Source organism: Astatotilapia calliptera, chromosome 6 (genome assembly GCF_964374335.1).
Source record: "Astatotilapia calliptera chromosome 6, fAstCal68.1, whole genome shotgun sequence".
Classification (NCBI taxonomy): Eukaryota; Metazoa; Chordata; class Actinopteri; order Cichliformes; family Cichlidae; genus Astatotilapia; species Astatotilapia calliptera.
Genome location: NC_137427.1, coordinates 38,361,165 through 38,376,223, shown reverse-complemented (window position 1 = coordinate 38,376,223; position 15,059 = coordinate 38,361,165). Strand labels below are relative to the sequence as shown.

The 15,059-nt window shown below is 38.9% G+C and overlaps 1 protein-coding gene across 1 annotated transcript in view; it reads left to right on the top strand.

The window, feature by feature from the left end:
* The first annotated feature begins 1,684 nt into the window (after nt 1-1,684).
* lcor (ligand dependent nuclear receptor corepressor) overlaps nt 1,685-15,059 on the top strand; it is a 77,692-nt gene continuing 64,317 nt past the window's right edge. Inside the window, exon 1 of the mRNA XM_026171941.2 lies at nt 1,685-1,936. Coding sequence (XP_026027726.1) covers nt 1,840-1,936 — 97 coding nt within the window. The 5' untranslated portion in view covers nt 1,685-1,839. The remainder of the gene's footprint in view (nt 1,937-15,059) is intronic.

The following is a 15,059-nucleotide window of genomic DNA, read 5'->3' as shown; positions in this document are numbered from 1 at the left end:
ACGTGTGATTAGAAACTGATTATCATTTATCAATATTAGCCTAATAGAATAAAGAATACAATTATCAAGCCTTCAAACTCTAGACAAATAATGTAGAGCCAAACATGTGTTTTGGGTATATGAAGCTGTTATGGCTATAGAAGGGAAATGGAAGAGCCCAATTTATATTCTGCACAAAGTGTGAGATGAAATTTGTTCTGAAATTTTGGTCAATTTCTGCACAATTTAGACAAGTTAGAGAGACAGGGCAATAGACTTGCCTTAATCTCAGAAGCATGAAGTACACAGTGCCTGTTAAGATACAGACTAATTCAAACTGTGCATAAACAAGGTGCACACGTATATCTTATTTGCATTAATAGGATACCGTGTATTTAATGTAGTAAACCTGACTGTGAATTTTTTTAATTCCCTTCACTGACCACTTACTGGTTTTCTGACATTATAAATTAATACATTACATTCTTTTTTTCTTCAGAGTGACACAAAAAGTGGTGGACAAGATTTTTGAATCTTCTGCTATTTCTATCAGCTTTTGTTTTGGAGATGAAGACAGGCGTTAAGTGTCTAAGTTAGAGAAATAAATGATGTGAGTGAAAAATGAATGCATTTGTCATAAGGACAACAAGATAGAAAGCGTAATGAGCCTGTGGAAAATTACATAAATGCTTGAATCAAATTGTGCCTTGAAAAAAAAGATCATATTAACTTTGGATCATTGACTCAGCTCTTACAAATTCAGCAAGAAAGACTGAGCATGGCCAAGTGTTTGGCAGTATGTGTATGGTTTGTATTTTGTGTGTTTTTTTCCCCTGTCATACAGCATCGGTCCAAAATGCAGCTAACAAAGCGATATTTTGACTCATTTTTGCCTCTGAGCTCGGGTGTTTTGGTGGGAAATAAGCTTTCATTTAAATGAGATTAGTCAGATTTTCAAAATAGTACTGATATCAACATTTTAATACATGTAACTTTCTAATATCCCACAGTTCTTTGCATAATTTACTGCAGTCTGGTAGTTGTCAATTAATTAATTAATTAATATTTATATCTTGAAACAATTATGATACATTTTTTGGGGCCCAGGGAACTTTTAGACTCATTAGTAGATCTGAAGTCTTTGCTCCATCTTACAGAGAACATGAAAAATGCGCTCAAGTTGCAGTAGATGGGTAGGAATAGGCTAATGGTTGAGCCTTTATTAATTTAAGACCACTTAGTAGACTAACAAAAGGCAATACTATCCTTTAAAAGAGAAGTTATAGTAATGAATTAATTAGCTGTATCCTATGAACGTTTAATGTGTAACCTCAATGTTTGACTTGGCGCTGGATGGCCTGAAAGTTCCTTACAGGCACCTTACGGTCTCGTCCCACCAATGCGCTTATAGATGCCTTCAAAAAATAATACTGTATAAGTTTGTTTTTTCCTAAATAACTTCTCTTCTTACCCGTGATAACCCCGTTCCCCGTGTACCGGGGCAGCTGTACGTGTCTCACATCTGTTGATTGAAACAATGCGCATTTTGAAACCCTTTGACACACGTCGCTGTAAGCTATGGCAAATTTGGAGCGCAGGCGCCATGTGCTATGGGCTACTCCACACATTTCATTAAACGGCCAGTGCCAGCAGCACACCCTCGCGCAGAGAGATGCTGGGAGGGATGGGAGGGGGCGCTTTTGGTGGGTGGGACATATGAGCGCTATAGAAAGGGGGATGCTGCAGCCCCGTCCCCCTCATATCGCTCTCCACCCAGCCCTAGAATAAAAACCACCGGTGACGTGCGCGCAGGGAAGCACCCAGCAGTATGTGCGCGCCCACGGGAGGGGCCGATAGAAAATGGCGAGTCTGTGCAAAAGGCAGCAATGCACGATAGAGAGGCGCGGCTTTCGGCAGGAACTTGACTCTTGGAGGCACAAACTCATTCACTGTGTAGGTAAGCTCGCTTGGCATTGTGTGTGTGCGTGTGTGTGCCGCGGTCCGGACGCCCGGCGGGTGCCGGGAACTGTATGTTTTCGTTTTGGCTGAAGTGTGAGGAGCAAAGTGCCGGGTATGTAGGGCCTAATGTCCACTAGTAAGCCTATAGGGTCTCCATGAAGCTGTCATTTTTTTCTTTGCGCACGGCTGTTGCCTGGCGCTGCCCGCCTCCCACCGGACATATCCAAAAACGATTCAGCTCCAACTTTGAGCCGTGTTGTGGGGCCCTCTGTTCCACCTGCAAACTTGTGTGTGCGGATACTTTGCCTGTTATGAGTCTCTTTAACCGGGCTGTGAGCGCTCCGGGGCCATTTGGAGTCGTTTGAAGTATTATTCTATAGCTGTTTATTTATTGTAAGCAGAAGAAGTCACGTGCGCAGATGGAGCTGCTCTTCGGCCAATCGGCTGCCCCGCTATAGGTTGGCCCGTGCCCGAGTGCGCGGCGCCGGATGAGCTTTTTAATAGGGGAGGGTCGCGCGCGCCCTCAGCCTTCAAACATGACACCCCCCACCCCCTCAACTGCCCTGGAAATCGGCTTTTGGGAGCGCGCTTTGCTGCATTGAGGGAAATGTCAGTGGGCATAATTTTGTTTTTAGGGGGGAGGAAATCTATAGGCGCGGGGGGGGGGGGGGGGGGGTCGACAGGGACAAACGCCTTAGTGTCCGCCTGTAAATCGGGTTTGAGACTTGTTGAAACGGCGCTCCTGGATGTGGTGGTGGTGGAGAAAGCTCTGTGCTTCAGGTTCGCTGTTTACATTAATAGTTACATTAACATTTTTTTTAAATCGTATGATCGCATGTTGTCGCTCCTGCTGGGACAGCGGCAAAATTTAGATCTTATCTTATTGAAGAGCCGATAAAAATCAGTTTGAACCTATTCCCTTCTTTGACTTCGTTTCTTCTTTTATTTTGGATTTCATCGTCTATACATCTCTCCCACCCACCATCCCCTCTCCTGCCCCAGTCGTCCATTTGTGGTGTATTTCATTAGCTCCGTTTAATCCGGTTACATCAACCTTTCCCGATGTTACGGCAAGATTATCATCCCCCTCTTCGCCTCTGATCTTCTAACCTCCGCGGGTTTCCTCGAGTCTCTCTGGTTCCCAATCCGGCTTTTATTGGCGATTTATTAAAAAAAAAAAGAAGAAGAAGAATAAGCATCACGCACAGCGGCAGCGGAGGAGTCGGGGTGTTGCTGCTCCTGTTGTTTTTGGATGCATTTCGGTGTCCAGATGTTGAGCGTTGACCTGTCACCTACTTACCCGTTCGAGCGCTTTTTAATAGCCTGGCCTGATTCCGAGCAGGCTCTTGGTGCCTTTTAGTGAGAAAAGGTCAAACCGAAGGAGTGCAGCTAGCGGTAAATTAAAAGGCTGGCTAATCTCTGACCTTCAGCTGATGTGTTCGGCGTAAAGCCATAAAGTATCACAGTAAACAGCAGGAAAGAAAAAGCAGAAACAAGACTTGGTTTGCTTTCCATTTGAACTTGGATTTCTCACTGACTTCATGTGTAGCTTTTACTCACAAACTGACTTTCAAAGTTCACACAGTAGGACTGGATTTTATTTATTTGGTTTTGGTGGCCCTTTTACTTTGTATAATGTATAACATTACTGGTTCTGTGGGTTTGGGGATGGTTTTGTCCCCACCCCACTAAGTGTAACACAGTTTGGGGGGGGGGGGGGGGGGGTGCTTGCAGTTACTTATAATGAAAAGATTTGTGTAACCTATAAAAAACTGGAAAAAAGGCAGTGCAGATAATTCAGTAAGGATTATATAAGGCGCTGTAGGAATTCTGTAATGATACTACATTTGATAGGGATACCTTAAGTATGATAAACACCCTGCAAGCTCCTGTGCATCTAGAATCTGTGTAGTAATATCACAGTGATACCACAGGGGACACAGATACCACAAAGCTCAATAATGAACTCACAGCTGGATATTACAGAATGCTTTAGCTCTGTATGGGGTGCTGTATGTGTGTGTATGTAAGTTCCATATTTCTTCATTTCTGCTTGTTGACATTCACTGGTTTGCAGTGCGTGGTGAGTCGTAGGGCTGGGCCAAGAGGCAGCAGCGGCTTCTCAGCGCTCACATTGAAATCTGCCATGTTCTTATCCATTTTTGAACTATGGGAGGCTGAGAATTAGTTTCAGAAAAATGTGTAAAAGAAAAAAATTAAATCGGGCTACTTTAAATTTATAGCTCGTTAACATTTGGGAGTTGGCACTGTTATTATATTGTGTTTGGATATTAAAATGTTACAGAAAGTGTGAGGTTTTCACACTTTCTGTTTGTCTTAGCAACAGTAAAACTGAAAGGTGCCAAACACTAAATGAAAAGCAGTGACTTTAGTGACTTACGGCAGGGTTTTCCAGCACAGAGGAATGTGCTGCTAGAAACAGAAGAAAAAAAATCAGTAGTGTTGTAATAAAAATCGTTAAACTTGAGTTTCATGTACCCAAGCGTAATCATCAGAAACAACAAGACAAATGCCCAGATTCATAATGTAACACACACTCACTGACTTTACTGTACAACGAACTGCCATGCTTATTGTCATTAAGCCTCTAAGGTGTCATTCTGAACCTGAAAACAAAATCCCAGCTTAAAGGAAACTCAGAACTCTCAACTTGACACCTGAGAAGCCTCCAGGCGTCAGCCTTGTTATAAGGAACGTTTGCCGGCCTGAGAATTTGTACCTTTACGAGGCAGCCTTATTATTAACATATTGTTAACGGTGGCGGGGACATTTGGTTGAAGAGGGTCAGCCAAGAAAGATGGACACCTTACAGTTTATTACATTGCACTGCGACGTGCATGGATGCAACTTGTCGACACAACGAGCCTCATCTTTTTACCCTGTGCTGCACTGATAATAAATTAGGGCCTATATGCCACAGAAAGGTTAACATTATGAGTTGGGAGCAAATATAGCCCAACTGCTGATTCCTTTGACACATATTCTGGGGAAGGGAGTGTAGCTAATTTGATTGCTGAAAGGTTGTGCCAGTGCTGGAGAGAGACAGACTGTGTCGGAGATAGAGAGAGAGGTGTGAGTGTGAGTGGCAGATTGCTTTTCCCCCCCTTAAATCTTCCAACATTTCTAAGCGCGGTACTGATGGCAGCAGAGCAGTTAGTCAGCATAGTTGGTAGTGGTGTACCGATTGTGTCGTTCTGAGCCATTACTGAGGTTCCAAATAACAATTTGGCCAGCACTATTTTTTTGTGGTCATTTTTGATGTAATGTTTTTTCTATATCCTCCTTTCTAATCTACCGATATTGATAATTGATTGCTTTCTTAATTGCTCATACTGATATCAGTCATCAGGGCCAATATTTGTGCATCACTAATATCTAGTTTTTAAACAGTGGCCATTAAAGTAAAAAAAGAATGAGTGATTTCAGACAGGCTTACAACAGGCTTACAGATATACTGTATAAGGAGCACACTTCAGTGAGAGAGTTTGCCTCCTAATATGAACTTTATCAATGCAAAATGTAAGAAAAACTCAAAAAGAGTAAGAGACAACCCAAGGGTGATGTCTGAGTAACCTTTATTTAACCAAGTAAAACCCAATCAAGAGAGGATTGCAGTATAAAACACAAGGCAATCCAAAAGAAACAAGACCAAAAATATTGGTAAAGTATGGAGTAATGTTTGGCAATTTTAAGCTCAAAACAGAAATATTGACAATATTAAGGAAACAAAAAGTTACAGTTCAGCTTTTCCTTTAGGTGAAACCATTGCTGGTTAACATTCTGTGGGTATCTCAGTAGTTCACAGGTCTTTTCCACCTTTAAGTGCTCATCTCTGTCACATGATTCGTAGTCCTTTGAGCTGAGTGTTTCCGGGTAATTTCCTTTTGTTTACTGCTGATTAATGAATGAGTTTGAGGCGAATCGTGCTGATTTTGCAAGAGGATTTGGCAGCATGTGCTATAAAGACAGCAAATGTCTCCTGCAATTACAGTTAAATTGTGATGGGCAAGTTTATCCGTTTTGGTTTAGTGTGTCAATACATGAATAAATCCCAGTGATTTCCATTTATCTATCGTTCTATCACTCTATCTCTCTGCCTTTCCCTTGATTACCCACTGCGCTCCGTCCTTGTCTTATCAAGTCAACAAAATCCCTCCATCCCTCAATCACGCCTCCTTCTTCGAGTGGACAGCTTTTATTTCAGTAATGGACAGATGGACGCCCCAAGAGATCTGCCTGCTACTTTCTCATCTTGCTAATTCTTTTCATGGGCTTCCTGAAAAGGAAAACAAAACATGGCACATTTATCCAGAGCTGTTGGGGGAGAGTGGCAGCGGTCCACACGTTTGACCGGACCGGATGCCAACACTGTAAATCTCTACATGCACTCTTCATTATACATGCGTGCGCTCACACACACACACAAACACACACACACACACACACCCTCTGCCACTGTAGTATATATGTGGAGCTGCCTTAGGGGCTGATCCATGCCAATCAGGAGTCCCGTGGGAGGAGGGCTGCTCTCTTTGGTGGGGGGTTACCATCGGTGGAAAAACAAAATGCTCCACTGGCACTAAAGAGAGTGTCGACAGAAGGTGCGTATGTGCGTGAGAACCTTTATTTATCCAGAAAACGGTTCAGCGAGCGACGCGCTCTTTTTACAGCGGCGTCCTGCCTCTCGTTCATACACGCCGAACTACCTGAAAGATCCCAGCCACCATCCTTTCTCTTACACGCCTGCGTCTTTTATCCCAGTTTGAGTTTGTTTCCAAGCACCAAAAGTATTTCATCTTGTTGTTGCGGTCTGTTGGAAAGTATGGCAGCTTTCAAGGACAAATTCATTTCACTTCTCAAGAGAGGAGGATGCCAGGTGACTTCCTAAAAAAAAGCCATTTTGCATGGCTGTTGTTGTTGTTGTTATTCTGTTTTGTTTTTTTTTAGTCACTTCTTTGTTGTTTTCCTCCCCTGGGATCTTTGGCACAGAAACATAAAGCGATGGGGAGAGACTAATTATTATCTGTGAGTACTGGACCATCTTCAGCAGAAGTGTTGGTTACTTTGAAAACCACATAAGAGACTGGAATGCTTGTTACTGTAGTCTGTAAGCAGGGCTGGACACTCTGAGCAATTAGATAAAGCTACTGAGGCCATCATATGAACTTTATTTTATTCAGAGCGGTCCTGGTTACATTTAGAGGTTAAACAGTCAATTAATACATGAAGTGAATTTAGCTAATAGTTTAAGCAATGTTTCAATTAAGAAAACAAAACAGATTACCTGCTTTATGCATCTAAACTGTTGTTATGCTAGTTGTTACATCTAGTTCAAGCTGTTTCTTCTTGGTCATGTTAGCCTTCATCCATGGGTGATTAAATGTAGATACTTTTTTCTTTTGTTGTTTCATTATGGAAAAACTGAGCCTGCTGCGGGTTCGGGAGGTTTACACTTATGAACCTCTCTGGAGTTCTGTATATGCTTGAGTTATATCTGAAGCCTCTCAAAAGCACGTTTTCTTTTATTGTCTGCCCTTAATTATATATTGTTTTACTTTCTTAATTTCTTCAAGCTTGCAGATGAAGGTCAGTGTGACAATCCTAAGCTGGAGAGAAAGGAAGCAGCAATTTTGTTCTCTGTCTTTCTCTCTCTTTGTTTTTTCTTCCCTTTCCATCTTAGCAGAGGCCAAAGTCCTCTGCTTCCTTAAACTTTGTACACGGCGTTCGTTACTCAATCCAAAAATTTATGTAAGTGTTCCATTGTGTGTGTTAATGCATGTGAGTTTGTCTTATGTGAACTACCTGACCTCCCTGGTACAGTTCTTTGGATCTCCATGTGGGCTCATGCACTGTTTGGAGCATGTGTTTGGAATACACACGCACACACACACACGCACACACACAGAGCGCTGGCGAGAGGTGCTGAGGCTTTAAAGCAGCAGGAATGTTTACTCGGACCCGCCTTTAGTGAATTCCTTCTGGTGCTTCAATAGTGGCTGCTTTTGTGCGGAAGGTCATATTTGAGCAATGTGTTTTTCAGAGTATTTGATTAATGGTGCGGAGTAGCTTAGGTGTGTGTGCTGTACTTCTGCCTTTGTAAAGGCAACTAAAGACCTTAAAATTGAGGCTATATTTGGGAATTGAGGACATTCTGTTTGTTTCTCACCTCTAAGAAGTGTGTGAGAGTTAAAACCTGCGCTAAATCATACAACTGTGATGATTAACCTTAAGAAATACTTTAATTGTTTTAAATCTCCTCTTCTTTGTAGGAATTCAGCATTAATGGAATGGAAGTGTGTGCCATTCAGACTGTCATTAACAATTAATTAATACAAAGTAGCACCTTGGTATTCCGGAACAAGAGGAACCAGCTAATGAGCTAATAAGTGGGGTGAACAGTCGGTTAAGCAGTAGTAAGCTGCCATGGTTCACAGTTAAAGGGACAGTGCACAGGCAACTGCATGTGCAAGAAAAATCTGCACTTTTTGTCATTTCATCCACAGACTAATATGAAAGAAGATCTTTGTCAAAAACCCTGCAGCAGCAGGATGTCATGTTTATATAATCAACAGTAGAATGTATTTACGGTAAAAAGAAGTGTTAACTCACTTTATGAAGGTTTTTTTAAGTACAGGAAGTTTACGTTTGTTATGGCCCATTAATAAAGGTGACACCACAATCTACAAACCTTAGAGATTATCGCTTATTTTATTTGTCAGTGACATTGAAATGTACAGCACCTAATGATCAAGTATATTAATCAGTAACCGTGGTAAAGTGATAACATATAACGTGGTCTTTTTTTTGCCACATACATTTTTATTGTTAAAAAATGATTTACCTGCCGTACTAACTGAAATACTGCAAAATGAAAGCAAAAGGTGTCCTCCACCTTTACATTTGTGCAGTCACCGCTAAGAACTATAATCAGCTGCTGTCTACCATGTACCACTATGTACTTTGTGTCAGTTTCAGTGTGACGAAGCCAACGTTTTCTGCAGAAGTGGATAAAATGGTGGAGGCAACAGTCAGTCGTCAAACGGCCCTGTTTCAGAATTGTTGAATATATAAATAAAAGCCCTAATGTCTATGATTTGGGACTCAAATTAGCACAGAGACGAAACGTCCGACGCGGGGAGGTACGGCAGTTTAGCATGCAAACTATTTTACAAACATGGCGTTTTGTTTTTTATTGTATAGTTTTGCATTTTCTTCGAGGAAAAAAACAAGATAGTTTTCCATTTGCTTCTGTTTATCTTAAACAAGGTCATACACAGGCAAGGTGGCTGACAAAACAACCAAGAATACATTTTAGTATTTAGTAGAGGTTAGCTGTAGCCCCTCTATAAATTATCTGCTACATGAAATAGTCGGCTACAGCAATGTTTTCTTTTTAAAAGACATTGTTAAAAGTATATATCTTTCTTTCTTTTTCTTTTTTTGTTTGTTTTTGGAATTTAATTTAATTTTAGAATGAACTTTAATTTAGAATGTAATTGCAAAGCCAGTATTGTCAATATGTATTTATTTATTTTCCTTTACCTTGTAATTTTAGTTCTTAAAATTTTTATTTTTATTTTTGCTGGTTTAATACCTTCTGCTCTTAAATGTTTTTGAGATTTAAATTCTTTGCCTTTTTTCATTTTTTTTTAAAGCACAAGTCTATACCTGTATTTATGTAATGTCCTATATAAATATTGCCTCATACAACATCCAACTGTAGCCTATTAGACAGTGATACTGTTATTGCAACTTCTAGTACTGCTAACAATATGAAGATAATAATGGTAGCATGATCGAACAAATTCTGATTTAAGGAAACATTGTAACATTTTTCTGTATGATAATGTAAAGTAATTGTTATAATAAATAATAGTTATTAAATATTACATTACATTATATTATATTATATTATATTATATTGTTGGCTTAAGTGAGCAATAATACATTTTATAACTTAAAAAGTTTTAATTAGGAAAAAGTTGGAACGGGTACAGAAAGATTTAATCACTGCAAACTGAAAAGATGATCATTTGAACTGAACTGCTTCTTGTATGTTTGCTTTCTATACATTGCTTTTAGTACATTGAAGTCAGCACACTGTGTGTGTGGTGTGTGTTTGTTGGGTTTAATCTTGCATGTTTGTTTAAAGACTCTTTACCCACCAGGCATGGCAGCATGCCCAGTGAGGAGAGTGTGCCACTGCCGTGCACGGTTGCATCCTGGGAAATGTAGTTCTTGGTAGAGAGAACAAATGGGAGAGTACGAGAGACACTGAGGGAGAAGGTATGCAGAGGGAGTGTTGCTATGCTATGTCGCTTTTATACAACAAATCCTAGCAGGAGACATGATGGATGAGGTTTGCACAGCAAATGACACAGAAACAATGAGCAGTTATTTGCAATTCAAAGACTGAAAAGGACTTCATTATGATTTTGCGTTGGACATGAGATTGGTCATGGAGACAGACACAGGAAAATCTTCCACTCCTGAAAAGAAAGTGTTGAAGCACAGGGTTTCTTTTCAGGACATCCTCATGAATATGAATCAAAGTGATGTAATCATTCTTAACTTAAACATAAATTTATGCTTAGGATGAGCACTGTTTGGCATTTGGTAGTACTGATATAATAAATAACCTTAGATTTTCACAAAAAAGGCACTCTTTTTATTCTTTTTCAACTTTGACAAAAAAACCAAGTCAAATTTAATCAAAATTAAATTTTAAAAAAGTTTGATTTGGACAGTTTAAACAAAAACAGCTGAATTTCTACACTTGTGTGCATTCCTCGACCAAAACTAACATGCTGGACAACAAAACTGCTTCATTAATATTAGTTGCTTTGTGTTAGATACAAATGATTAACACACAGTCTCTCACCTCAGAACAAAGAAACATTTACAAAGAAAGTCAAGCTACACCATTTAAAAATATATGGATTGAATTCAACATGCAACAATTAGTGAGCAGGGACTGAAATAAGCCAGTTTCCAACGCTATATGCAGATATGTGCTGGTTTGTTTCATGCATGTTCAACACGTGCATGGTTGTGCATGGAAATAGTGGCACGCACTCGAACACAGACACACACGCCAACATGTCATTAGCGTGGAAGCTTTTTGATTTTAGATTGAAAGAAAAAAAATTCACTCAGTGGAGAAATAAGAACTAAAAGTGAAACAAAATAGCATTATTGTAACTTAATGGACACACGCATGCTTCTGTAACACACAAGTCACATGCTGGACCCTGAGAAGGTGCGTTTGTGTGCTAGTGAGCTCAGTTCCTGCTCAGTGTCTGTGAGCAACAGACAATGTCTCAGAGTCTCAACATAACTGCTTCCATGTGCTTTTGTTACTGTAATACTTTTGTGGGAGTGTGTTTTTGTCAAGACAAACACGGGGGACAAAGGCTGGAGAAAAAGTGACTAAACCAACCTGAAGCCACGGTGCCACTCTTATTTTTGAACTCTTTTTTTGTCTGCATAGCTCACCATTTTTATTCTTACTTAATTGCCGATGCTAATAGGCTTAACCTTTGTGCCGTAATCAAGTGATGACACAGTCCCTGTGTCCTCATCTTCAGAGCTGTCATTGACCACTTTCATCAACCGTGGATGGAGTCTTGGCAATGTCATCGTCATTAAAAGTACATACCAGTCATTGTATGTAAAGCTGAACAGAGGGTCATCCCCTGCAATGGCATCTGAAGCCAGGGGTTTTAGGGTCTGACTCACATTGCTCAAGAAAGTCTGACCTCACTGTCATTCTGTCACACAAAGTGGTAATAGCTGAAGCTTCTCGTACAGGTGACCTTCTGTTTGGAACAAGGCATTTGGTGTTCTTGTCTGTTGAGCTAACGATGCCGAAGATGAAATGAGATTGTTCTTTGTCCTAAGGGGATTCATTCCGTTTTTTAAAGTTTTTTTTAAATGTATTTTTATTTTTATTTTTATTTTTTTTTGGGGGGGGGGGGGGGGGGGGGTAGATCTTTCTTATCCATAATGTGAAAACTTAAATTTATAAAGAAGATGTCAGATTTCGAGCCATATTAAATGTTAAATGGCTTAGCCCACTTCCATGTGTTCTCACTTCATTGTAGTACTCAGCACAACCCACGACCCTGTAAACAGCTCAAACTTTTCTTAAAGTTTAATTTAAAATAAAAATATTTGTAGGAAATTACTTACTCACTAATATCACTATTAATACTAATATTCTTTGGCTTCAAAATCTCTAAGCAGCAACAACACTAAAGTACACAATAGCATTATAACTACCTAACTCTTTCCTTTATTTAGTGTCTATAACAATAGGAATGAGCTCTGTGTAGTTTAGATTTATGCATGTTTGTTAAATGTATTGTTTGAGCCGTTAGACCTACGTGATAATTTTGTGAGGATTTTATTGGATAATAAGATTACTTTATAAGCACATTCATAATGTTTAGGGCTGTAGAGCAATTTGAAATGAAAAAAAACAAAAAACATGACCTTTCACATACTTAAAGAAACTTGAGATATTTAGTCCATTTTTAGCCTGTTACTAAGGAAAGTTAAAGTATTTTCTTTGTTCTGTCAATAGTCTCTGTGCTGTCAGTTGTAATGAGCATTTCAGCCTCTCTCTACTTGTGGGACCATAATTATTATTTTTAATTTTATTTATTTATTTTTTAATTTGAAGCTCACAGTTTTGATGATCATGGTCAGACATGTCTGGGAATCTGAAGGTTCAGAGATTCATTGGGAAACAAACAAAATACTGATAAAGCTATGTTAAAGCTTTATTGCGATAGTTAAGAAAAAACAAAAATATTAGTTGGAAAAAGAAGAAGACACAACAACAAAACACATCAATTTAAAAAAAAAACCACACACACAAAAAGCAAAACAGTGTCTCCACAGCCTGAAGGAATTTGTCAGCATCATATAAAATAATGTAAATCTACCAGGAATACAGATGTGGGAGTAATGTTATGTACATGTGGAAGCTTGTCAGCAGTTTCTGGCAGGATGACAAAATTTACATTTTTGTGGCCCAGATGCGAGTTATGAAGAAACAACAAAGCAATGTTATTATTCAAAGGTCAGACTGGTGCTAGTCTATTTTTTATCCAATACTTTGAATAGTAAATCACTGTTAAATCACCAGAACCAACAACACATTAACTGTCTTTCAGTACAGTCTGTCTCCCTGATGCTCCAAGACCATTGGTTCCCAATTTTTAATCTTAAACAATGCAAAAACATTTTTTAAGACTCAGTAATCCCACGAAAACATTTGGACATTAGATTTTTCTGGGATTATTTCAGTGGTGGATTAATCCACATTTGGTGCTTTAGTAAGTCTTTTTACAAGCAGCATCTTGTATGTTGGTGTTGTTTATGGAAAGAAAAATAATGTAACCCAATGCAACAGTGTGGAACAATAGTGTGCATAATACTATTGTATATATTCGATATTTGATTTACAGTACCTGTTTTGTAGCTTAAGGTATCTTTAAAAAAACTAATCAGATTTGTTGTTGTTGTTGCTTAAAGCTCGGTCTAGGAATGTATTTGCTCTGTAAATTCTTAACCTGTTCCTAAACTACTCAGATCACTTATTATCTTTCTGGTTAATTATTGATTACGTGGACTCTACAAAATCTGCGAGTTGTAAAAGTACGTTTTAAAGCTTCATTGCAGGGAGCAGGTAATCTTTCCTGTGAATTGATGAACCACTACGCTGATTTTCTGAGACTTGAGTCATTTCTTCAGCAATGCCTTAACTCTCACTTTTATTTGTCTATAGTTTACAGTAACTCGCCCAGTTTTCCCTCCTCTGTTCTCACATGGAGGTGTGCTCTCATGTATGTTTCTCGTTGTTTTTCAGACATGGTTACGTATAGGATGTATTGAGTTATTCATTTCTTTGTGATATTTTCTGGTCAACTGAAAAAAACATGTAGGGTTGGGGAACTGAATATCTTGGCTAAAACAGTTACAATAACACCTTGGACAGTAGCCACTAACAGATTTTTTTAATGTTTATTTTGTTGTTCTTCTATGCCAGCGACACAATAGAATCAACAGAAAGAAGAAGACTTTGCTTTTTTGCCTTTTTGCTGTAAAAAGCAGGAAGAATAGAAAGAGAAATGAATTAAGTGCTGTGTATATGGTATTATAAATGGCACTGTTTAATTTAGCTTTATTTGAGTTCTATGTAGCATGTCTAGTGGTTAAGTCGAGGACACAGATTATTCTCAGGAACTGCTAATGGCTGTTTTGGGGGGACTGGGGTTCAGCAGAAGAGCATAAGTATAAGCAGTGTTAGTTAATGGCCTGGAAGTGGGAAATGTATTATAAAAGTGTTACTGCTTCAGCCACCAATGTGTGAAAAGCATGAATGCATGCAGTCTGTGTTTTAAGCTGTGTAAAAACACAGAAAAATATGAGTTCAAAAGGCTTAATTAGCATTAGCAGGTTAATGTAAAAGCAGATGAAAAATACAGAGATGCGTTTTGTTTTTCTAAAATCAAGTTGTTTTCAAGAATATTAAGTTCTGGCTCTAAAAAGGTTTATTATGTCTTCCCATCACTTTTTCCATTTTTCATATCGAGTTCCACAAAGATAGAAATGGTCGATTATTAGATTTAGATTATTATCGCCTCCAAAAATAGCATCTTGCAGGTTTAAGTAAAAATATGTAATTTTTTCATGAAAAAAACTTGTGTTTTGTATTTGCTCTCTGATACTATTTGTCACATAACGCCCATTCATTCATGCATTAATTGCATCCGTTTGGTTGTCTTTACTAAACAAGTAATCCTATAATATATTAATTTAGAATTACAATAAAAGTTGCAGTGAATTATTATTGTACGCCAGTCTACCTGCTTAGGTAGTCTAACTAACAACCTATTCAGATAACACTCAGTTGGAAAGCTTTCATATGAATCCATGAATTGAGTGCTCATAATTTATGAAATGATATTAAACCACAGTCCATGTTGCAAGTTCTGATGCTTTGCATAATGATCAGTGTTAAAGCTGCCATCTCAGCTAAAAGTTTAAAAAGATGTCACAGCTTCCCTTCTTGCTTGAACTCCAGCAGCAGC